This window comes from Lynx canadensis, chromosome C1 (genome assembly GCF_007474595.2).
Source record: "Lynx canadensis isolate LIC74 chromosome C1, mLynCan4.pri.v2, whole genome shotgun sequence".
Lineage (NCBI taxonomy): Eukaryota > Metazoa > Chordata > Mammalia > Carnivora > Felidae > Lynx > Lynx canadensis.
In genome coordinates this window covers 19,629,369-19,654,002 of record NC_044310.1, presented here as the reverse complement: position 1 = coordinate 19,654,002, position 24,634 = coordinate 19,629,369, and the positions used below count along the sequence as shown (strand labels likewise).

The 24,634-nt window shown below is 56.2% G+C and overlaps 1 protein-coding gene and 1 long non-coding RNA gene across 6 annotated transcripts in view; one reads left to right on the top strand and one right to left on the bottom strand.

Annotated features, from left to right (window-relative positions):
- The window catches only part of RPS6KA1 (ribosomal protein S6 kinase A1), a 39,199-nt gene extending 15,172 nt beyond the window's left edge, over window positions 1-24,027 (bottom strand). The window contains exons 1-13 of one of the 5 annotated variants that reach the window (XM_030328153.1): window positions 23,950-24,027; window positions 17,721-17,765; window positions 9,282-9,398; window positions 8,935-9,016; window positions 7,141-7,221; window positions 6,869-6,948; window positions 4,968-5,074; window positions 4,189-4,226; window positions 3,747-3,889; window positions 3,268-3,338; window positions 2,864-2,952; window positions 1,788-1,852; window positions 1,434-1,536 (exon numbers count right to left, since the gene is read on the bottom strand). In XM_030328153.1, the coding sequence (XP_030184013.1) occupies window positions 1,434-1,536; window positions 1,788-1,852; window positions 2,864-2,952; window positions 3,268-3,338; window positions 3,747-3,889; window positions 4,189-4,226; window positions 4,968-5,074; window positions 6,869-6,948; window positions 7,141-7,221; window positions 8,935-9,016; window positions 9,282-9,398; window positions 17,721-17,765; window positions 23,950-24,012 (1,084 nt within the window). In that variant the 5' untranslated portion in view covers window positions 24,013-24,027. Of the gene's footprint in view, window positions 1-1,433; window positions 1,537-1,787; window positions 1,853-2,863; window positions 2,953-3,267; window positions 3,339-3,746; window positions 3,890-4,188; window positions 4,227-4,967; window positions 5,075-6,868; window positions 6,949-7,140; window positions 7,222-8,934; window positions 9,017-9,281; window positions 9,416-10,261; window positions 10,563-11,569; window positions 11,653-12,099; window positions 12,296-17,720; window positions 17,766-23,949 lie in introns of those variants that run through there. The other 4 variants (XM_030328155.1, XM_030328154.1, XM_030328151.1 and 1 more) reach the window with 4 other exon arrangements.
- Window positions 12,816-16,064, top strand: LOC115522352. Its single transcript, XR_003971354.1, has 2 exons — window positions 12,816-13,201; window positions 15,080-16,064. It is a non-coding gene; the product is annotated as an uncharacterized LOC115522352 (long non-coding RNA).
- Window positions 24,028-24,634: the final 607 nt, after the last annotated feature.

The window sequence follows — 24,634 nt, the reverse complement described above, 5'->3', positions numbered from 1 at the left end:
GACCCTGAGAAGGTGCCCTTGACCCCGAGGCAGCCCAGAAAAGGGAGACCAGGGCTGTGGAGAGGGCTTGGGCAGGCCTCTCGTGCCAGACCTCAATTAGGCCATCTGTTCGTGTGCGTTTAGACCAGCCCAGCCCTGACACACAAGAAACATAAAAGACACCCCACGATGGGCATTCGGCCCAGGCCAAGACACTTCATCCCTTTCTGGAAGCCTCCCCCTTGCTTCACTGCCTCGGGTCTGCCCCTTCAGGTCCATCTTCTGCCCGGGCAGCAGGAGGGATGGTCCCAGCTGCAAATCTATCCCCTGCCAGAACCCTTCAAGTGCTCCTCTCTGCCCCAGAAGAAAGCCCAAAAGCCCAACTTCTCAGCCTGGTGACTGAGGTCCTTATGATCTTAGCCTCCTCTCTTCCCACTCTACAGCTCAGCCACGCCAGACTTCCCAGATCCTTAAAGGAGACCCTGAGCCACCGCACATGCCGTTCCCTCTGACCAGATACTCTACTGTTTGTCTGTCCTTCACGGTTCAGCTGGCACACCCTCCTCTGAGAAGCCTTGCCTGAGCCTGCTCCTCCAACTCCTAACCCCTATGATGCTGCACTTGCCACACCGCCCAGTAGAGTTTTCACACCTCTCCCCCGACCACAGTCTAGGCCATAGGAGGCGGGGAAATCCCCTCATGGCTGATCAGGGGCACACAGTAGGAAGCTGGTATGTACTGATCAGGTAAGCGAATAAAGATGAGACCAACTGCTTGCGAAGTGCTAAGCTCCCTGTCATCAGAGCTGTGCAACCCGCAGTGAGAAGAGCAGCCCCTCTGCTAAAACCCATCCGTCCGGGAAGCCTTCCAGAACTAACACTAACCCCCGATATCTGACCAGAATATTGGGATTTACCAAACTCCCTCCCAGAAGCCCCCTCCTTGGCTTCTTGCAATAACCCCAGGGACAGAGTGGGTCTGTGACCGAGCCCATGTTCTAGATGAACACACTGAGGTCCAGTGATCAGAGCAGCCAAAGGCGTTTCCCACACTTGCCCCTGACCTGTGGGCACTGTCACCTCTGCTCTGACAGACTATCTCCACCTCATGTTTTTGCTGGGTCAGATTCTTTAGCCCTGACGTGAGTGTGAGCCTGATGTGTTTGGTCTTCCCAGTGGGCTGGAAGATGCCCGGGGCAGGGGGCCTGACTTTTCTATTGTGGCCTTAACCACCCACTCCCCCCACCCCCTCACTCACATACAAAGAGGCCCATAGAGCCCTGGAGTGGGAGAGTCAGGCAGAATGAGATGGGGACAAAGAGTCAGAGACCCACCCTTCAGTCTGCCCACACACCTGGGCCTGCCAGAGTCCCTGACCACCCTACATCCCAAGGGGCCCCTGGCTCCCTGCTTCCCTCCTGTGCCAGCCCAGGACAAGCCAGACAACCGACATACCCTTGGGTGTGCGGGACGTGAATTCAGTGTCAAAGTAGAAGGTGTCATCAGGTTGTGCCACGGCTGGCTTGAAGGGTGGCTTGATCTCGCGACGGTACAGCTTCTGCAAGGTGAGGTGGCCACTCCGGTCACCACGGCCCACCTCCAACAACCCACCAGGAGCCTCAGGCAGGAGAAGGTAACTAGCCCTGCCTATGCAGGCTATACAGACGGGGGGCATAATTGCTTGCCCGGGGGGAGGCCAGCCCTTGCTTCCAAGGCCATGCTGTCACCCTCTGCTCCACATCGGAGGAAGCCCCCTCCCACCACCGGTGAAGCCCTGACTGAGGCTGTGGGGTGGACAGACACACTCACATTCCAGTCAATGGTAGAGTAGAAGACATGCCGCTTGATTTCCTCTGCCCCATCAGGGCCGGAGCCTGAAAGAGCCCAGACGAGGGGTCTGCCCCTGGATGGTCCAACCCCCAGACACCCACCCTGTCTGCCGAGTGACCTCACCGTGGTCTGGGACCAGCGGCTGCAGCTGTCTACTGGGAGCAGGGGGGACGATAGGCTCTCCCCGCCCCAAATCCACCCAGCCGTCACCCCAGAGGCCTATTGCCCACTCAGCGTTTTCCACTTTCTGGAGACCGTTATGATCAAGCTCCAAATGTACTCATGGAAGAAGAAAGGCCCAGAGAGGTCAGGCAACTTGTCCAAGGCCACAGAGAACAGAAATCAGACTTATTCTGACATCTGCAGGGGACTCCCATCTCCCTCTCAACCCAGGCCTCATCTCTATCGCTTTTATCCATCCCATTGCCCTTCTCAGCCACCAGGCAGACTCTCACTCCCTTCGACCCCAGGGACCTGAACTGGGACCTTACAAAGCTGGTCATGGTCCAGATGAACCCAGGATCCAAGGGGCCAAGACATACTGAAAAGCTACTACATGCCAGGCATGTTCATGCAACTGCATTCAGTCAAGAGGGATCTGGATCATCATCTCCCGTGGAGACGAGGACCCAGAGCTCCGGGAGGTGAAGTCAACTGCCTTGGGTCACTTAGCTCATAAATGGCACTCACTCAACAAATATTTATGGAGGAACCACTGTGTGCAGGGCGGTGAGGACCTGCCATGGGGACAGGATTGGGACCTGAGCCTTCTGACTCCTGAGCTCATGCCTTCTCTTGTGCCAGCAGCCTTGGCGGACCTGTGTGGGGGCCTCTGTCCTTGTCCCCAGGGGGAGTAGGGATGACTCAGTTCCTGCCTTCCCCCTATACACAGGTCACCTCCCCGCCCCAAACACCACACATGGAGCCAGAAAGCAGGGTGGCCGGCGGCATTGTCTGCCCACACAAAGGACAACGGCCCCTTTCAGCCCCAGATGTGACGCTGTGGCCTAGGCTGCAGCTGTACCCCGCTCCCCTCCCAAGCTGGAGCTGCTTACCGAGACGGTTGGCAGGATTCCGCTTGAACAGGGCCCGCAGGAGGCTCTGGGCTTCCGTGCTCAGAAACTGGGGCATGCCTAGCTTCGCCCTAAAACAGCCCCCAGGTCTCATCAGGGCTGAGCCCGCCCCAGAGGCCCATCTCCCCTCCCCGCTCTGTCCAGGTCTAATTTCCAGCTCAATCCAGACAAACCATCCACTAACTCACCTCCCAAAGACTTCAGGGATTCCCCACCCACAGGCCGTGATGGATGAAAAGGGGGCCCCAGAAAGCATAATGCTTAGCCCAGAGGAGGGTCTCATTGATGGGGAAATCTGAGGCAGGTACAGGATATTATTCTGGCCCCCAAACCGGGGCCAGACATCAGGGGAGACCCTGAGGTGTCAGGGCAGGGCTGGTGCTTACTTTAGAATCAGTGTCATGGTCTCTTTCCGGTCCTTCCCCTGGAAGGGCAGGGAGCCCGTCAGCATCTCAAACTGTAAAAGACAAGGGTCTGTTAGGCTCTGGTCTCCATCTCCCATGTCCCCCACCTCCTCCCACCCAAACCACTCAGCTTCACTCCCAGGATTCCTGCTGGCCTGTGGCAGGACCACCTGGATGGAGAATTGTGACTGTCTCTGGTTCCTTTGTCAATCAGAACACCGAAAGCAGCACTAGGGGCCTGAGGCTGAGGAGAGGCCCAGTCCTGGGGCGGGGGTAGCCCAGGTGGGGCCAAGCCTGGAATCTTCCTAAGGAAGGAAACTGCAGCTGGGTGGACATTGAGGCAGCTTGGCTGGGAGAAGACAGGAGGAAGTCTTAGAGACTATCAACCCCCTCACTGTTCAGATGAGAAAACTGAGGCCTGAGGCATGGGCTGAATGCTTTTCCCCTGTCTGGCCACTCACCATCAACACCCCATAGGACCACCAGTCTGCACTGTGGGTGTGGCCCTGGCGGTTGACGACCTCGGGGGCCATGTACTCCACCGTCCCGCAGAAGGAATAGGCTTTCTTCTCATGGTCAATGGCCTCCTTGCTCAGGCCAAAGTCTGTGGCAAGGAGGGCAAGAGGACACTTCTTTAGGAACCCCCTCCCCCCCACCTTGCCTTCCTCGCTGCCAACCCCTGCACACCCAAAGCCCCCTGCCCACAGGCCTGAGGGCATCACTCCCATGGGGCTGGGGTTCACACCCAGGCCATCCCAAGTCTAGGGTCTGGGCTTTTGACCACTTCCGAGTGCCTGGCACAGCCTCTCGGGAAGAATGGATCCCCTAGCGCTCAGCCCAGGCCCGTCAAGAGCCCATCCTGACCTCCCCTGGGAATTGAGGGGGCAGGTGCCTTCTACTCACCGGTGAGTTTGATGTGGCCCTCCTCATCCAGAAGGATGCTGTAATGGAGAGATGGGAGTTGGGGCCCCTCAGCTGTGGCCCCTTGGGTTCTGGTGACACCAAGGGGGCCGTGGGGGTTGGGCCCAGCCCAGAGAAGGCGATCCACCCAGATCCATCCGGTGAATGGCAGGTGGAGCAGGGTGGTGGTGGTGCCATGCAGATGTGTGGCCTGTGTTCTTTGCTAATCCTCGGAACAACTGGATGAGGTAGGTGCTATTATGGCCCTATTTTAACAACGAGGAAACTAAAGCTCAGGGAAGTCAAGCAACACCCCACGGTCACAGAGCTAAAAGGTGACGGAGACAAGATTTGAATTCAGGTCTGCCTAACTCTAAAGTCAGATCTCATTTCAGCCCAGCACCTGCCCCTGGCTGTCAAGTTACCATTTGAGGATGTTTAGATATTCAGGAAAATTCTAGAGAGGACCGTATCAAACAAAGAATGACCTTTAGTGGTGGCATCTCAGATATCGCACTGGATAAGCAAAAAAAAAAAAAAAAAAAATGTAGGCAACGTACCTGCAAGGAGGTGCCCAGCCCTTTTAACGGACACTGGTAATTAAGCAGACCCCTAAGAGGGCCCTGCTGCCACCACCACCCGTCCCACCCACCTATCCACGGGGCGGCCACACACAGGGAGACTTTGTTGGGGAGAGTTACACTCACCCCTGTCAGGAGAGACCCCAAGGCCTGCCTCTGCCCTGGCTAGGGAGGCTGGGGCGGAGCTGGGGCTTCACTCACTTTTCAGGTTTGAGGTCTCTGTAAATGATGCCCAAGCTGTGCAGGTGGTCCAGGCCCAAAGCTAGCTCAGCCAGGTAAAACTTCACATCCTCCTCTGTGAACATAACCTACGACAGGCGGGAGGGGACGACAGCTGCGACTGCCTCTTCCTCAGGAGCTCAGGTACTGCAGTCAGCAGCTTCCTGGTCTCGAGGGTCCACCTCGGGGAGGACCCTTAGACACCCCAGGGCCACACACCATGCTCTGTATAAAGGGGTACGAGGGGCACCTGGGTGGCTCAGTCGGTTAAGTGCCCGACTTCAGTTCAGGTCATGGTCTCGCGGTTCATGGGTTCAAGCCCTGCATCAGGCTCTGTGCTGACAGCTCAGAGCCTGGAGCCTGCTTCAGATTCTGGGTCTCCCTCTCTCTCTCTGTCCCTCCCTGTCTCTCTTTAAAAATAAACGTTAAAACAATGAAAAAATAAATAAAAATTAAAACAATATGTAAAGGGGTTTGAGGTATGACATGATTAACATATGAGTCATTCATTGTGGCGTTGTTTGGAAATAGCAAAAGGGTTGGGCAGAAGACTGGGATAAACCATCTCTCCCATGTGTAATGGAGTGCTATGCAGCCATAAACTTGAACAAGGAAACTTCCATGTTCTGATATGGATCCATCTCCATGATCTGCTATCTTGAATAAGGCAAGATATAGAACAAATACATAGATTAGTACTTTTTATGTAAGGAAATGGGGGTTGGAATTCAGAACATGTATCAGAATGGGTTGTATTACCAAAGAAACATGGGGCGCTTAAACAAGAAATCAGTAAAAGTGTTTACCTATGGCGGGTAGAGGGACTGGGGTGGGAGGAAGATTTCTCAATGACATTTTTCTTTTCTTTTTTTTTTTTTTTAATTTTTTTTTTTTTAACAGTTTATTTATTTTTGAGACAGAGAGAGAGAGAGCATGAACAGGGGAGGGTCAGAGAAAGAGGGAGACACAGAATCCGAAACAGGCTCCAGGCTCTGAGCTGTCAGCACAGAGCCCGATGAGGGGCTCGAACTCACGGACCACGAGATCATGACCTGAGCTGAAGTCGGACGCTCAACCGACTGAGCCAGCCAGGCGCCCGACATTTTACTTTTCAATCATGTGAGTGTATTGCCTATTCAAACATTAAAATAACATTTAAAAAATTTTTAGGGGTGCCTAGGTTGCTCAGTGGGTTGAGCGTCTGACTTTGGCTCAGGTCATGATCTCACAGTTTGTGAGTTCGAGCCCCACGTCAGGCTCTCTGTGCTGACAGCTCAGAGCCTGGAGCCTGCTTCAGAGTCTGTGTCTCCATCTCTCTCTGTCCCTTCCCGCTTGCACTCTGTCTCTCTGTCTCTCTCTCTCAAAAATAAATAAACATTAAAAAAAATTTGAAAAATTTTTTTTCTTTTAAAGTTTGTTTCTTTTCTAAAATTTGTCTTGTATTAATGGTCCCATTTTTATATCTGGCTCGAATTCTTTTATGTCAGTTAAAATCCTTTTGGTTAACACATGGGACATAATGTTAAAATATTTAGCTTTCTGGGTGGATTTAAGCTTCTGCCCATCTTCACAGCCCTGCCCAGGGCAGCCTTGGAAGAATGGAGGCAGAGAGATGAAAGATCCCTTAGCTCCTGGGAATCAAGGAGACCCAGGGCCTGATCCTCCTCACCCATCTTGGGAGGAACGAAGGCTTTGCCAAGCTGTACGCTCTGTCCCAGGGTGACACTGGGTATCAGTTCCTGGGCCAGGGACTGCTAGGCAGGCCTGGGTGGTCCCAGGTCCAAGCCACACCAGACAGGTTGTTCACAGGGCTCTGGGATGGGATGCCTCGTTGTCCCTCCAGCTCCATCTCGGGGCCCTGGGGCAGTGGGGTGTTAGCTCACCTCTTTAGAGAGCCGTGTGAAGAGGTCCCCGCCTCGCAGGAAGTCCAGAATAAGATAGAGCTTTCCCTCAGTCTGGAAGGCTGGGGAGAGGGGAAAAGGCGATGGTGGAGCCAGCTGGGTCCTGGGCCCTGCCCCTTTACTCTAAGCTCCCTTGGCCTCCTGGGGGTGGGGGCAACATACGGGGAAGGCAGTGGCCCACAGGCAAAGGCAAAGGCTGGCAGGCAGGGTGCGAACTCAAGTAGGCTGCGAACTCAAGTGGACTGCGGTCTCACCATAGTGGAGCTTCACCACAAACGGGTGGTTTACATCAGCTAGGATGTCTCTCTCCATCTTGGTCCGAACACGGTCACGCACTGGCCAGAAGAGAAAGACAGTCACTAAGAGTCTAGCCCCTCCCCCTAAAGAGTCAGCCCCAAGCCCTGTCTAAGAAGGGCTCTTCTTTTCCACGAGTTCCTCACATCACATGGCAGTACTCAGGGCTGGACCCTTAGCCCCCTGCCCATCCCTCTCGCCCTCTCTCTCCCCCCAGCCCCCATCAAAGGCCATCTAATCCAGCCAATCTCAGCAACCTGTTTTGTCCTGTGTGCCCTTAGCCTCTGCCCCTGAGGCTCCCCCTGGGATGCCTGTACCAGAACTTTCCTCACCTGGCACAAAAATCCCTAGTTCCAGTCTGGGGGGATGGAGAGAACAGTCACTTGGGAGCTAGTTAGGCAGAGTCATTGGGCCTAAAATTCAGACTCCTGTGTCTGAGCAGACACCCCCACATACTTTTTTTTTTTTTTTTAATGAATGAAAGTCCCTAGGCATTCTGATCACCAGCAGGTTCTTCTTTGACTCAGCTTAGGCCTCGTCTCCTCCAGGAAGTCTTCCTTAAACTGCCAAGCTAAATTAGGGCCCTCTCTCCTGCAGGGCTTGTGCTTGCCCCTTCAGGGCACTTTTTGCCTTCTATTTTAATTTTTTCGTTTCCCTTGCCAGGTGTGGCATGGACCATGCTGGAGTTAACTATTCCTGCCTCTGTTGGCCAAATATACCTTACATTTTTTACACTTTTGCTCGGGCCAACAGCTCCTCCTTCCTGGGGAACCCTCCCTCTACTATTTTCATTCTGGAGAACTCCTCACTGATCCTTCAAGGCACAGCTCAAATGGCTACTCCTTCGGTGAGGCTGCAACCCACTCTCCCCTGGGCTTCTCACTCACAGCACCAAGTGCACCACGCTGCAGGGTCAACACAGCCACTCCCGCCCCAGCCTGGGGACCTTCACAGCAGCGACCAAGTCCTTCATCCTTTTCCCTCATGGCTCCCATCACCCCTGCTGGGGAATGACTTCTACTCCTACCAGCCTGGCCTTAGGGCACCAAAACCACAGTACCCCACAGACAGCACTTTATGGGCCACATGACCCCTAAAGTCCCTAAGGCCAACACTTCTGATCCTCCCTCCCTCCCCTCAGCCAGGGCCTACTCCACCTGGTCAGGGTCACTGCCAGCCCAGAGTCCACTACCAACCAGAGCAATAGACTTTGTGAGCCGTGGAATTCTAGACCTGGCCTTGGGCTCCCTTCTGAACCTCCCTGCTGTCCATCTCTGTGGCCCTGCCTCAATTCATTCTCTCCTGCCTGCCCTAGCTGCTTGCCTGGACTCCCTGCCTCTTCCCCAACACCTTTCTCCACCCTGAGAGGTCTCCCTCATGAAGCAACTCTGCCCAAGTAACCTGAGTACCAGAGGTGTGAAGGCCCCTGCCACAAACATACTGCACTCACCCCCTGCCTCCTTCCAGACATTCACCTTCAGCTATGGTAATTGGTGGCTGGCTTGGGGGTGGGGGAGGGGAAGGATGCGGTTATTCCCCAGAAGTCTTTTCTTCGAAAGGGACCCTGTCTTTGCAATGGGGTGGGATAGGGAGTAAGGGGTGGCTGAGGACAGGCCTGTTTCTCTACCTTCAGACCAGGTACTCCTGGAGATAGAACTGCCTTCTCCGTCAGACCCAACACCTTGAGAGCTGGGCTGTCTCCCACAATCTTGGGCCCAGGCTGGGCTCTGCATGGGGAGGGGACCTCCACTCACCTTTCAGCGTTGCCTTCTTTAGTACCTTCATGGCATACAGGTGCCCACTGTCAGGTCGGGTGATCTTCCGCACCAGGAAGACCTGAGAAAGCAGTGGGGAAAAAGCAGAGGAGAAGCTGGGGAGGGGGGCCGAGCCCATCAGCTTACATCCTCCAGGGCACAGGCTGACCTCTGACGTCCCCGAGTCCCAGGTTGACCTTTTGCCCTCCCTGGGTACCAAGGTGACCTCCTGTCCTCCCCTCAGACCCACCAACCCTTGCCCTCAGATCCTGAGCCCCGGGGTGACCCCTCATCCCCACCTCTGACATGACCAGTGCTGCCCTCCCAGTTGTGGGCTCAGAACTCACTTTGCCAAAGGATCCCTGGCCCAGAACCTTGAGCAGCTCAAAATGGGATGGGTCGGCCTTCTCAGAGCCAGCCTTGACGTGGTGCGTGATGGAGATCTCCTTGAGGATGCCCTCATCCTGATAGAGGGATAGAGCTGGTGGGCATGGTGGGTTTCATCCGGGCCGGCCGGGGGAATGGTCCCCATCCAAGCCCGCTCCCACTAGACCTCAGCAGACAGGGCCCTGCCAGCAGCACCAGACAGCTATGCTGAAGGGGCCAGCCTCCTGGCTCATCAATACCAAAAGGGCCTCAAGGGCCGGGGAGGGTCAAACTACCAAGGTGCTGAGTCAGGTGAGGCACTGCTCCTCTTGCTCCAGCTGTGCTGGCCTGGAGAGGCCCAAAGGGATGCCCAGGCACAGCCAGGTGGAGCCAACCCCAGGCTCTGGCTGAGGCCCAAAGCTCTGCGCAGGCCCTCCCTGTGGGGCTCCCCTCCCCTGCTGCAAAGGTTTTGGTTCTGCCACAATAGGAAGTAGAGTTTGTGCTCAGACTGGGGAGGTAGAGCTGGGCTTTTGTTCCTGGTCAGAATGGATGACAGGACCCTTCTGGCCAGAGGGACAGGGCTGAGATGCACAGGGACCCAAAAGTCACCAGAGGCTCCCCCGGCCAACCCAAGTGCCAGTCTGGGGTAGAAAGAAGCAGAGCCCAGAGACTCCACGATCCACCCATAGAAACTTCCTTCATAGAAGTCTACTGAAAACCCCTTGCCCGGTCTTAGCTGTTCTAGGACCCTTCTGCCCTCCCTCCAATCTGCTGGTATTGCCCTAGAGCCCCGAAGTGCCTCCTCACTTCCCTAGGAAGCAAACCTGGGCAGGGTCCAGTCATCCAGCAGGGCCAGGCCTGGGCTTGGAGAGTCCACAGCCAACTGGGGCCAAACTGGCTGCCCAGGCACCTGCTCCAAGGGCCAGAGCCAGGCCAAGACCAGACATCTGGGCACACTCACCGAGTCCTGCCTGGGGCCAGAGCCAGGGCCAGGGGCAGGCAGAGAGGTTTGGCTGATCCTGGGCCGCTGCTTCCTGGGCAGCCAGGGGAGCAGGGCCCAGAGCCGCAAGCGGGGCGGCTTGGGATCCTGCTCCATTCGCCCGGCAGGGCCGAGGCACCATGGCAGGAGCAGGCAGCGTCAGGGGCTGCCTCGGAGGTGGCCAGGCCCAAGGCGGATGTGCAGGGTGAGGGCGGGGGCTGGGCCCTGCTCAGGGCCGCCAATCACTCAGGGCCTGTGGTTTCCCAGCTCCAGGCCTACAATCTCACCACGTTCCCTTCCTCTCTTTCCCCCCCTCCCCACTGCCTGAGGGCTGCCCTCGGGCCCTTCCCCCCAACCCTCCTTGTGGGTCCCAAAGGGAAAGCCCCAGGCCAACCCAGCTGCTGAGGGGTAGACAGGTACCCAACAGGCAAAGACAGACACCCAACATGTAGAGGCAGATAAAGAGGGTCACCCAACAGGCAGAGGCAGGCATCAATAGGTAAAGACAGATGAAGGTGGGCATCTAACAGGCAGAGACGCATGCCCACAAAGCAGGGATGGATAGGGACACATGCCCAGCAAGGGGAGGTAGGAAGAATACATATCCAACAAGTACCCAACAAGCAGAGGCAGGAGGGAACTCATATTTAACAAGCAGAGGTGCATGGGGACACATATCCAACAGGCAGAGACAGAAGGGGATACAAACTCAACAGGCAGAGACAGATGGGGACCCAACAGGCAGAGGCAGATGGGGGCTTGCATCCAACAGGTGGAGACAGATGGGACACGTACTCAACAGGCAGAGACAGAAGGGGACACAACCCAACAGGCACCCGACATGTGAGATGTACCCAACAGGTGAAGATAGGCACTCATCAAATGGAGACAGAAACAGGAACAGAAGCAGGTGGGTGGCAGAAAGAGACAGTGAGGCCCAAGTAGACTGACAGACACCCAAGCCATACACACAGGCAGGAAAGACATGCAGAAAGTCAGACCCTGGACTCAATGGCAGAGCTCTGGGTTCTTGCTGGTCTGCCAGGGGGTGGGAAAAGAGGTGCAGAGACATCACCTGCAAACACCCAGAGCTGGGGGGGACAGTCCAACATTTGTGGCAGACACACCTCTGAGGTCTCTTCCTATGCCAGGGCCCTGGACTAAGACAGTGGACTGAGAGGAACATCTCCTGAATGCAATCCGATGGCTTTGACTCTGATCCCAATTTCCCAAAAGCTGTTATCCCCATTTCAGAAACAGGAAACCGAGGCCCAGAGGACAGTGACTCACCCAGGCCGAAAGTGAACCAGTGGCAGAGCAGGCTTAAACTCAAATCCTTCCTCCAGTTACTGCCTGGCCTGGGGTCAGCGGGCCTCAAGTGCCAGGAAAGGGTGGGCAGGTAAGTCAGTCAGAGCCATGCCCTGCCCATCCAAGCCCACCCCCTCCCTCAGTACTGGGGTCGGTCCAGGGACTTCCCATTCTAGGTCTAGACCCTGACAGACACAGCCCCATCTTCAGGGGACCTTGAACAGTCACAAAAGCTGCAGCTCTAAGAAGCTGCATGCTAATCAGGCCCCTGTGTGGGACAGGCAGAAAGCCTGGCTCAGAGAGGGGCTGAGGTGAGCCAAAGCCACACAGTAACCCTTGCCCACCCCGCCCTGAGGTTTGAGCCTCCACTTGCCTGTCTGCCTCTGAGAACACTCCCTCGGGACAGAAGCAGTCACCCGGAAACCCCAGGGGACAAAGCCACTCCCAAACCCATTCCTTGCCCAGGGTCATGGTGACAGACGCTGCTGGAGGCAGGCCAACCCTCTGCTCACCTTTCTGGGACAGGGGAGTGAGTCTCTCTCAACCCTGGGGAAATCTGCCGGGGTCTGCATGGTGGGGCTCAAGCCGGTGGCCAGAGGGCCCTGTTACTCGTCTACTTCTGCTTTTTCAGCCTTCCCGGCCCAGAAGGCAGGGTCCCTGACCCCCTCCTTCTCACTTCCCCCTCTGCAGGGAGGAGGGACAGAAGATGGGTCAGGCTCCCCTGCTGAGGAGGGGACATTGTAGACCCCAAGCCCATGACTCCGGGGGGCCCCAGGGATAAATCCTTCCTCGACTCCTCTGATCCTAAGGAGGGGAGACTAGGACACAGATAAAAGTCACAAAGCAATGAGGCAGCGACACATTGGGCATCCCAGCACCTGCAAACATCCCCTTGAGAGAATGTGGAGCAGAAGTCAGCAAGGCCAGACTCTGAATGCCCCAGCCCAGAGTGCAGGAGCTTCTTCCCCCCATAGTGACCTTCCTATGGCTGGGCCCACCCAAAATGGCAGCCCACAGCACAGGCAGCACCGCCCCCCGCCCTGCCTTGCAGAAGCCCGCCAGTCCAGGGTCCTGGGATGGGTGGGGGGGGTGGGGAGGGTAGGGGGGGTGCAAAAGGGCCTAGCAAGGACCTCACAGAAGTCTGAGAGAAGGAGCAGGTAGCAGTAGGGCAGGGGTTGACCAGGCCCAGCCCCCTTCCACGTGGCCTGGCCGCACCAGTCCCACCAGTACACCCACAGGAACTGGCACGCCCACAAATATAAACAGGCTGATGATCGGAAACCATTTCCACAGACATGTGGAAACACACGCTCCCACGTACACACGGACTTCCCCTTCCAGTCCTCAAAGGGGCTCCAACGACAGCCTGATGACGGTCTGCCGCGGGTTGTGAAAGACGTCTCCTTAGACAGACAGCTCGCTGCACCCAGCTTCTGCAGGCAGGGGTCTGGAGGATGGGACGGCCCTGGGAGCCCCAAAGTGCTCTGGGCCAGAGCCAGCTGGGCCCCCCACCAACCCTCAAATCCCTCAGAAGCAAAGGAAGACTCTGTGGCCAGCAGGGTACAGGAAGGGGCAACAGGAAGGAAACAGTCTCAGAGCTGCCTTCGCTGAAGGGTATGTGCTGGGGCTGTGAGGCCTCTGGTGGCAGGAGTGGGGGAGGACAGGCACCAGACCACATCCCTTGGTCCCTGCCCCATTCCCCCCTATAGATACTTCCTCTTATCTACTTCCTCCCACAGGGCAGCTGGGAGAGAAGCCCAGAGCCCCCTGGCCTGATCCCTGGTCCCTAGGGTCCCCACCCCAGGCCTCCCTCCACCAGCTGGAGCCCAGCTGCCAACTCTGGCTGTAACGGACACCCACAGCCCCTTCCCCGGCTGGCAGTATAGGCAGGGCCTCCCAGGCCCGCCCCCTCTGAGAGGACAGATAGCTCTGTCTATGTCTCCTAGCAGGCCTCTGGGGAGGTGAGGAGGGGGCCACAGTTCCCAGGTGGCCTTGCTGCACTGGGCCAGGCCTGGCATGAGTGACGACGAGAACTGTGCTCCTTACAAACTGAGCAAATACTGCACCAGGGTCATCCTTTCCTTCAGCCTCTACCGGTATGGGTTCTGCCAGGCCCTGTGCCTTAGCTCCGAGGGAGATACTGTCACCCCATTCCAGAGATGCGAAAACTGGACTCAGAAAGTGACTTGCCCAAGGCCACATAGCTAGAAAGGGGGACTGAAGCCTACACTCAAGCGTTTCATTATCACCCTCCCTGCGAGCCTATTTCCCCTTTGGGCATCGCTCACAGATACTGGGCTCCTGCTCGGTCCCCAAGCCAGGAAGCCAATCAGAGGAGGGGCACAGACTCAAGCCTTGTTCTCAGGCAGCTCCTGAAAATATATAACAAAACACAACTCTCAGGCTGCAGTGGAGGTGCTGTAGGTGCCCAGAGGCAGTAACTATCTGCCTAGGGTGAGGTCCCAAAGTACCTTCCACAGAGAGGGAGGGCGGTCCAGCTAAACCCTGAGAATGAATAGGAGTTGGCCAGGCAGAAAAGAGGAAAAAAAGACACTCCATGTAGAGAGGGACCAGCATGAAGAGGCTGAGGCCAGGAGCACAGGGTAGGAAGTTAAGAACTGTCCACTCATTAGCTGAGTGCTACCAGGCAAATTCACTTCCCTGTCTGAGCCTCAGTCTCCCCCCTCTGTAAAGCAGAGGTTAAAACTAAATGTTCAACCCTCGGAAGGCTGTTGCAAATACAGCGGGCCACAGAGACAAAGGGATGTTGTAAACAGGACTTCTCCCTTGATAAGATGGGCAGTCTTCCTGCTGCAGAGTTCCCTTGGGCAGTCTGAAGGGACACAGCCCGGCCACGTGGTTCCAGGACCTGGGAGGGTGGGCTAGCCTACCCTGGCCAGTCCAAGGGAAGTTCCCCCCCAACACCTGAGGCTTCCAAGGCTCCCCGAAGTCCACAGTCACATCCTGCTTGTGCTCCGGCCAGGGTAGCATGAGGGATCCGGGATGGATCAGGGTTTCATAAACAGGAAGAGAGGAGGGGAGGGGGGAAATGCTCAGCTCTCAAAATAGACCTGCAGGCGCTTCAAAGGGGTCCAGCTCCGGAGATAGCCGGGGGAGGGGGCCTGGGATGCCTGGTCCACTGTCATGGAGGGAGGGAGGGTGAGTGGAGCCCCAGTGTGCCTGAGGGCACCAGGTGCGCAAGGGCGCGGAAGGGATCCGGGGGCTCTTGCCCTAGACTGCTGTCTATACTATGGCTGCTAAAACCCCAATCCCCCTTTCTGCCTAAAATAAATAAAATAAACACGCATTACACCAAACTTGGGGGGCCTGGCTGGCTCAGTTGGTGCAGCGGGCAACTCTTGATCTCGGGGTTGTGAGTGAGAGCCCCACATTGGGTGTAGAGATTACTTAAAAATAAAATCTTTAAGGAAAAAAACAATCACACCAAACTTTGTGGGATTAATTTATGCCATGTCACATTCCCTCCTCCAGGTGGCCCTGAGGGGTGGACCCTATTCTTCTTTTACAGGAAAAGCACCTGACCCTCAGAAGGGCAAATCACTTGCCCAAGTTCTGCAGCAAACAAGAAAGAGGGGCAGGATTCTGACTTCAGAACACCTGACTCCCAAGTGCCTCTTCTCGTCTCCTCTCTGCCTGGAAGGCCCGATTCTCTCTGGCGCTGCCGAATCCTGCTTTTCGAGGCCCAGCCAAGTGCCAGTTCTGCAGGGACGGTGGCCTGGTGCCCTACAGCCCACCACAACTCTCCTTCCTCTGCCACACACAGCAGTGACCATCCATGTGGTCCATGCTCAGCCCTGAGCGCAGATGCCCCTGGCTGGGCTCCCCAGGACGTGCTCATCTTACCATGTCACCGGGAGAAATGTGGGTACCTGGAAAGTGCCCAAAATGGGGCCTGGCACAGAATGGAGATTCTCTGTGCCTACGATCATGTTCTTCCCCATCACAGTGCCCACCATACAGCTTTCCTGTCTCCATCCTCTCCCTAAGTCTGCAAGCTCCCTGGGGCTGGGGGTATTAACCTCATTTTAGGGTCCCCTAGTGCCGCTGCAAGGTGCACCAAAAGTCTGATGAAGCAAAGGATAAACTGGCCTGCTGCCCCTTCATTCCACTGCACAAAGCGATGAGGTCCTGACCACGGGCTGAGCGCCCCCTGGTGTGTGGAGCCCAGAAGTGGGCAATGGGGATACTGTGAGGTTCTAGGGGCAATAGAAAAGATAGATGAAGCAGATGCCTGGAAATGGTGGAACCTGGGATCACAGGGATCCAATATGCCCCCTCTTCAGCACGCAGCGTTCTCTGGGCTGGGAGAAGTGTGAGCTCTGTGGTCAAGCAAGACCTGATTCCATTGCTCACCAGCTATGTGACCTTGGGCCTCAATTTTCTCATCTGTAAAATGGGGACGGTAACAATTTCTGTATCAGGGGTGTTGTGAAAACTAAACGCAAAGCTCCTGGTATGGGTTAAGCTCTTTCTATCCCTTAAAGTGGCATTCAAAGCTCTCCTTGCCTATCCATCTCCAGCCTTGTCTCTCTTCCCATCCCGGGGTCTTCTGCCAGAGAGCAAGGGTCATAGGCTTGGGATCAAATGTAGGTTACCTGGCAGGGTAAGCTCCCACTCTTTCCCAACAAGTCCCTCTAGCTCCTGAGGTGAGAAGCTATACTTACCCCCTGCTCCCCCAAAGCTGCAAGCTCTTCTGTAACCCCCAGAACTTAAGCCCCAAGATCTGAACATCCTGGTTCTTCTTTGTTACTAAGCAACTAGCAAGCGCTACTTTGTGGGAGGAGATTCTCCAGACGTGGGGCCAAGGCAAACCAAGGGACCCAGTCCCCTACCACTTGGTCTGACCTCTGGTGGCCAAGGTGGCCACAGTAACCATCAGAGGAGGGGGAAGGAGCCTACTGATCTTACCTTGCCCTATCCTGGGAAGCTCAGCTCCCTTATCTTAGGAGGATGAGATAAGACAAACATCAGGACCAGCCCTGAGTCTATTTCAAAGGTCAAGCTTACGGCAGGTGTAGTGCCCAGGCCAACCCAGATGGAGAGGGTGTGGCCACTGGAGGGAACTGAAGCTGAGTGCTCACACTGCTGGTGCTGAAATCAGTGTGCCAGGCAGTTACTACCTCATCTGTCCTTCCCATCACTCTTGTGAGGTAGATACCATTATCCCCAATTTACAGATGAGGAAACAGAGACTCAGAAGGGAGAAGACCTCTGGCCAAATGGTGAGGGTGGAACCAGGACTTGAACGGTCTGCTCTACTGCCAGAACCCATCCTCTGTCCTGCCCAAGCAACTTCCAAAGCACCCCTACCCCAGCCAGTAGTTCTGGAACCTCACAGCTCCTGAAAACTGGGCACAGAGATGAGAAAGCCCAGTCCAGAAAGCACAAAGGACCCACCCAAGGTCACACAACTGTCACCCAGCCCCTGGTGCTTTTGTCAACACACAAAACCAGGAACAGGGGTTGAAGGGCTAAAGGGAGGTGCCCAGGGAAGCAAAGATAGTAGGAGTGAGGGAACCAGCCTAGGGCTGGGAGATGGGAACCCAGAGAAATGGCCGATGGGCCACAGGCCAGGCACTGGGCCCTGGTTAGACATGAGAGGCCACCAGATTCCCTTCCTTCATGTACCAGCACCATATACCCAGATGATTCCAGGCCTTCATGAAAGCCCAGCTGATCTGAGCCTCTCCCATCACCCCTTCAGCCCTTTCCTTACTTCTGTGAGTGAATAAACCAAGGAAGTGGCCTGAGTAATGAGAAGCCAGAGTTCTAGCCTGGGTTCTGCTCCTGACCTTGTCTGGGCCGCAGTCCCCTCACCTAAGAAATAGGAAGGTTGAGGGGCACCTGGCTGGCTCAGTCGGTAGAGCATGTGACTCTTAATCTTGAAATTGTAAGTTCAAGCCCCACGGTGGGTATGAGATTACTTAAAAAAATAAAGTCTTAAAAAAAAAGAAAGACAGAAATAGGAAGGTTGGAACAAGTGATCTCTGTGCACAGGGTCACCTCGAGGATTCCGTGGGACCAGAGAGGAAGGCTGAGCTGGGCAGGCCTCCCTCCTCCTCCAAAGCCATGCAAATGGTCCCTTGCTCAGGGTGCCTGCCTTGGTCCTCACCTTGGACGGCTGCAGTCCAGCTTCTTCCCCCGAGGCCTGTCCATTCTGGAAAAGAAAAGGCAGACAGGGAAACATTACCAGGACTTACCAGTGTGGGACAGAGCGAAAACAGACCCTGCCAGAACCCATGCTCATGGCTGCCCCCAGTAGCTAGGGAGGCCATGTAGGCAGGGGCCCTCTACCTCCATTTTCACTGTAAGGGCACAGGTGTCAAGTGCCCTTCTGGGACAGTCCCTCACCAGCATTTCCCAATCCTCCCTCCCTTGTGCTCTCTGCCTAGCAAACCCTTCATCTCTGAAGACTGAGCTTAAATGTCACCTCCCCCCAGTGAGAAGGAAAGGACGTGTGTGGCTCCCAGCTCTGCCGGAGACAAACTGCGTGATTCTGTACCAAATAATCAACAGCAAGAGGCCTCAGTCCCCTGACCTGTAACATGGGGATAGTCACACCCACCTCCCAGAATTGCTGCAGGGATGTAAGGGGACAAAGTCTGGGAAAGTCCAGCCTGGAGATGGTGGCTACCCTGTCCTTGCCCCACTCTGGGACCCCTTCCCTGTCCTTGCCAGGCAGAATTGCTGCTGCCCCACTGTGCCCCTGCATTCCTTCACTGTACCATGTGCCACGCTGCAGGGACTATTTACACATAGGCTCGCCCTTTCTAATAAACGGGGAGTCCTGGGAGGACAGAGATTAGGACTTGGTGCTAACAGCTGCTCTCTTCTAAGCCCCTGCCACATGCCAGGCCCTGGGCTCGCTGCCTCACACCTGTGGTACCGTTAAATCCTCATGACCTGGGAGGTAGGCCCTGGCCCCATTTGGCAGAAGAAGAAACTGAGGTTCAGAGGGGCGTATGATGGCACCTAAGGTCACATAACTGGTAAGTGGGGATTCAAAATCTGGTCTCTGACACCCAGGAGGTGCTCAAAAAAAAAAAAGGTCTGCTGAAAAGGAGCCCACACCCCAGAGGGGGAACTACCTGTAGAGAGGCAGGCAATGGACCACTTTCTAGGTAGTCCTGCTTTTTCCATCCCCTAGACTTCGCCCTCAGGGGTACACCAAACCCAGCCCATCCCTTTCCTGTGTGATATGAGGTGAGTAACCAGGCCTTGGGAAGCAGAAAGGAGCTGTCCCCACCCCTCTTGGCAAGCAAAAGTGTGGTGAGGCAGACAGAGGCTCCTACCGGTAGCAAGACCCAGCCTAGGGCAGGTCAGGACTTTGGAGCCAGGGGCTGGGTCCACAGGGCAGCTGTGGCTTTGCTTGGCAGAAGCAGGCACAGCTGTGCTCTGCCCATTACATAATCTCCCTGCTCCTGGAGCAGCTCCTCCCTGCCGCTCCCAGGACATCCTGCCCCCGTGAGCCTCTTTAATGCCCCCAGTCCTCCCCAGGGACCACTGTTCTGCAGGCCCCTCCACACACACATACATATACATGCTGTCCTCTCTCAGCGACCTGGGGAGAGGGCTGGGTTGATCAGGGCCAGGGAGGAGGGGTGGGGTGCACGGTGCATTTATATATTGAGTTCCATTTCACCCAGCATTCTAGACTCTTGACATAATTCTACAATTATGGAAATGTGGAATCCACAGATGGTCACAACAGCCTACATGCACACCAGCCCCCTGCCTTCCCCATTCCAAACCCCTATCCTTCCTAAAACTCAACTGTGACCCTTGCACTTGAGCAATCAACTCTCTTGGTGATTCACTCCTTATTGAGAACCTTCTATGTACCAGGCCCCAAACCCTTCCATGACTTCTCACTGTCTATAGAATAAAGACCCAGCTTCTTGGCATGACATCCAAGGCCATCATCCCAACTGCCCAACACAGGTGATTAGTATGTGGGTTCTAGAACCTGACCTTCTGAGTTCAAATTCTGGCTTCTACTGCTGCATGACCCTGAGGTTATTTCATTTCTCAGGGCTTCAGTTTCCTCATCTGTGGAATGGGGATAAAAGTAATGTATCTCACTGGGTGGCTATAAGAAGCAAACAAAATAATGCCTATAAATATCTACACCTGACACATAACTGGTTCACAAACAATAGCCATTATTATTACTGGGCCCTCTTCTTGAGCTTAACTGAATGACCTGGGACCTTGAGAAGACCAGCTTGTTTCATAGCCCCAAGCCATCTTCATGGTGGCTCCTAATACCAAGAAAACCCTTCCTGCTTTGTCCCTTTGGCAAATTCCTGCTCTTCTTTCAGGACTCATTTCCAATGTCCTCTTCTCTGTTCACAAAGCCTCAAGTCCTTTCCTCCCTCCTCTGGGCCCCACAGCACCGAGCAAGCCATAGGTTAACCCAGGAAGAAGCATAGCTTATCCATCATTACCTCCCTAGCACCCAGCTCAGGGTCCAGAGCACTGTTTGTCAAATGAAAGCTCGCCTCAGTAAAGAGAGCAAGAAGGCCAGAGCAGGGTCTATTACTCCTATTTTTCAGATGAAGCTCAGAGAGTTAAGGGACTTACATGAGGTCCCTCGGCTAGCATGTGACAGACATGGGGCCATAACCCAAAGTCACATGGCTGCAAGCCTAAATCCCCAATGAGGGGTGTGATGAGGTCATGGATGTACCCAGAAGTGTGGGCTTACTGAGCAGTATCCTACATGATTCAAGGAACCCCACAGGCCCTGTTTGGCTGCCTCCAGCCCCAGGGTCTCTGGTCTGGGTGTCATCCTTATGGAACCCCATGTCTGTAACAGCTGATGCACAAGTCTTCTAGAAGGGGATAGGCAGCCCTGGAGAAAGGACTGGGAGTGCAAAGAGGCCACAGGTGAGTATCCCCCCCAGAGCCAGGGTCCTGAGAAGGCAGGGTCCAAGTGTCTCTCTGGCCTTACTACTGCACAGACAGTGGAGAGAACACAGTTCTGCAGCAACGAAGACATACTGCTAATCCCAGCTCTGCCAGCCACACACTCTGACCTTGGGTCTGTCATATCACTTCTCTGACCCTCAGTTTTCTCATCTGTATTACGAAGCCAGGTCTGTCTTGTTCACAGCCGCACTGTTGCTTAGCATAGAACTTGTCACGTGACAGTACTCAATAAATATTTGCTGAATGAATGAGTAAATGAATGAAAGGGGACAATGATCTTGACCTTGCAGAATACTAATGAAAGACCTTGTCTAAAACATCTGGTATAGGAAGGGTTCTCTGACCTCTCCCACTCTCCCTGCTCTTCCTCAGAGAGCACTGCTCATAGGAGTGCTCTAAGGCCCCCAGACCACTGTGCCCCCTCCCCAGAACTCAGAGATGGATTCCAAAAGGCATCCTTCCTTCCCACGCAAGCAGCTCTGCCTTGAGAAGAGGGGCCCAGGGCAGCGTCTGGAGAGGCCGGGCAGCAGATGGACAAAGACAGCACGTGCCCCACAGGCAGGAAGCAGCCCCAGGAGCTGGGTTCAGAGCCCAGCACTGGCAGCCTTGCACGCTGCTGGAGGCTGGGGGCCAGGTGCCAGGGCTGGCTGGCACCACCAGCCCTCCGAAAAGGCTGGACAGAGGCCCTGCGGGACATGGAGAGTCTGCCAACATCCGGAGCCTCTCCTGGAGTACCTTCCACCTGGGCCAGTGTGATCCCAGCCCTTCCCCAACTTTGCCACCCCCACCCCCACCCCCACCCAAAAAAACTTGGTGGAAGACAGTGAGAGATCTGGGTTCCCAGTCTGTCTCTGCATTAATTCACAGGCAAGTTCTTCTCCGAGTTCAGCTGTTCCATATGAAAACGGGGGTAATAATCCCCTTTTTTTTTTTTTTTTTTTAAGAGGCTCTTCACCTAACACGAGGCTTGAACTCACAACCCTGAGATCAAGAGTCGCATGCTCTACTGACTGAGCCAGCCAGGCCCGGCAATAATCCCTACTTTGAGAAGTTGTTTCAAGAATTATTTTATTTTAATGAGGTGACATAAGTGAAGCAGGGTAGGTGGCACACACGGAAGCTCTGTGCACAGCAGGGCTGGGCCTAAACACAAGGTTACTGCTTTCAGCAGGGCCAGGGAAGGCCCAGGCAGAATCCTCACCCACACTTCCACCTGGGCCAGGCCCTGCCTCCCAGCAGCCCATTTTCGGCAGCGTCATGGGGAGGACAGGGCAGTCTAGATCCCAAGCCTCTGCCAAATGCCCCCACCGGCCCCTTGCCTGCCTCATTCCTGGCCGGGAGCTGGTGGCAGCGTCTGTACCTGTAGGTCAGGCTACTATATCGCTTACATGTCACCTGGCTAAGAACAGCGAGGCCCTGTTCTCCAGTGAGAACAGTCCAACCGGTGCCCTGGCTGCCCCATGGCTCCTATTACCCAAACAATAACACCCAGTCGCCTGGCACTTCCATGGAGTGGGGGAGGGGGAGAAGAGGCAGCAGCGCCCAGGGCTCTGCACCTCTCAGGCCCAGGAAGCATGAAGCTAGAACCCAGCCCTGGCCACTGGAGGAACAGAGGTGCAGAGAAGCTAAGGACCGACTGAGGGTCACACAGTCTTCCCAAGGTGAAACTCTGAGAAATCATGACCCCCTCCCCCCCCCCCAATCCTAGGAAGCAAACCAGGCTTCGCCTCTCACAGAGCTCAGGTGCAGTAGTACTCAAAACTGAGTTGAGTTTCCTGTTTAATCCTGGTTAAGCTGGCCCCTGCCCCAGGATTCCCCAAAGGGAAGCAGGAAGTAGTGCCCTGCGCTGGGAATCAAGCTCCTGGGTGTCTGCCTTCCTACTAGTATAACCCAAGGTAAGTCCTTGGGTTAAGTCCTTCCCGGCCTACCTTCCTCTAGGGAGGCCTAAGTCTCAGGGGCATGCCAGGGCAAAGGAATCCACCTCGGAGCGCCCCCCCCCAACCTGGCCCTTATACCCCAGGGCTGCAGGGGGGGGGGGTACTGCAGAGGGCAGTGTTCCTCACCTCAGAGGGTGAGTCAGCGAGAGAACCTCCGAGAGTCGTGCAGGGCCTGTAAAAACCCCATGGCAGGGATCCCAGAGCAATTTACTCCAAATTGCACCTTCAGGTTGGTTACCTAATCCTGCCGCGCCCACCCTCCAATAGCCAGTGTCAGCCATGACCGTCCCTTTAAAGGGGTAGCACACCTGGGGTGCTGGGGACCTGGGGTCCTCAGTCTGATCACAACCTGTGGCCCTGAGAGGCAGGGTACTTGGTGGTTGCCCCAGGTAAGAGAAGGCAGAGGAGTGGAGCTAGGCAGGGGCTAGGGACCAAAGCCAGGAGAAAATCACCTTGGCTCCTGGGCTCACTGAGGTCTTCACACCCTCTCAGTATACCCCCCACATCCCCTCTGGAAAAGGAGTGTCGCCTGCCTCCTTCCCAGCATGAGGCTGAGGGGAAAGTTTTCTCAATCTGCTGGTTCAGGGTCTTGACCTTGACCCTGAGGGTCAATGGGCACAGGAAGCACTGGCCTTCTGCATCCCAGGGCCTGGCACCACAGAATCCTCAGAGGAGGGCAGGAGCTGCTTCTGGTAGAGGTTAGGTGACAGAGGCCAAATGCCCCAGGGGCCCAGCCCTTCCTAAGCGAGGGCTCCCAAGAAAGGAGGCAGGCACCGAGGTCCTCCCTGACTCCAGGAATAATCTTCACAAGGTCTAAGGGCTTTTCCCCACTCTCTTCACAGCCTGGGGTAGGGGATACAGGTGTCCTCTGGCCCTAGCCTCGGGGCAAAGAAAACCAAGTTTCAGCCCTGGACGGGTGGTGTCACCCCACATTCCACAACTGCCAAGGGTCAAGAGGGGTAATCCTGCTAGCGTCAGCAGCGGAGACGCGGGAGCTATTGGGGTAGGGCACTGGGAGACGTCAAGGAGAAGTGGGGTTCCCATGACCCTCTTCTCTTGGAGAATCCCAGACATCTGGCACCTCAGCCCTGCCCAACTGCTCTGATAGTGGAAGCTCCGACAGTTCCCGGTACGGGTCCTAGGTGTGTGGGGTGAGGTGGGCAGATCTCACGGCCCCGCGGGATCTTCTCTCCAGGCTAAAGGGGTCCTGGGCGCTTGGAGGAACTGTCCCTCGCGCACACACACACATACACACACACACACACACACACACACACACACACACACACACGCAGACACGCGCGCGATATGGAGGGGGCGGGTGGAGCCGAAGAGAAGGCAAGTGATCGGAGTGCACTCGCGCCCTCGCGGGCGCCCGCCAGGCTGCAGCGGCTCCGCAAGCCGCCCCGCCCCTGTGGGGACCCAGGCTCGCCGGCCGCCCGCCGGCGCCCATCCTCCGCCCCGCTCACTCACCTCCGGGTCCAGCGGCACCAGCTCCATGAGCGGCCAGGGCTCCTTGAGCTGGGCGAGCGGCATCGCGCCGCCGCCGGGCCGCCCGCGCTCCTCCCGCGGCCCGGGCCGCACCGCCTCCCGGGTCCCAGGGTCCCTGGCTCTGCGCCCTCGCGCCCCCCGCCCCCCGGCGAGACCCTCACGCTCGGGCAGGGCCGCCCGCCGCCGCTGCCGCCGCGGCACTCGCACTTCGGCTCCCTCCGTCACCCGGCACCGCCGCGCCCATTGGCTACCTGCGCGAGGGGCGGGGCCGCCTAAGCCCCGCCCCAGTCCCCGCGGCGCGGCTTTCCCGGAGCGGACCCCCGCCCCCGGCGCGCGGGAGCGTTGGCCACGCCTCTACCGCGAGCCCCTGGCCGGTGCTCTGCTACGCCTTAGAAGAGGCCTTCCTGACTCCTCCCTCCCAAACCTTGTCCTTCCTTACGGACCACGCCAGGGTCATCTGTTTCCCCTCATCTGTTAGTTTGGGATCATGCCCCAGATATTCCTTCTCCCTCCTGAGGGAGAGAAACCCCCTGTTCCCCTAGCTCCCATCCACCCCCCCGCCCCCACCACCACCACGCACTCATTCACACACAATGTCCCCGGGCCTGACCCAGGCAGAGGCTTGAAAAGAGCCCGGGCCCCACTCTCCTCAGGCCCTCACCTCATG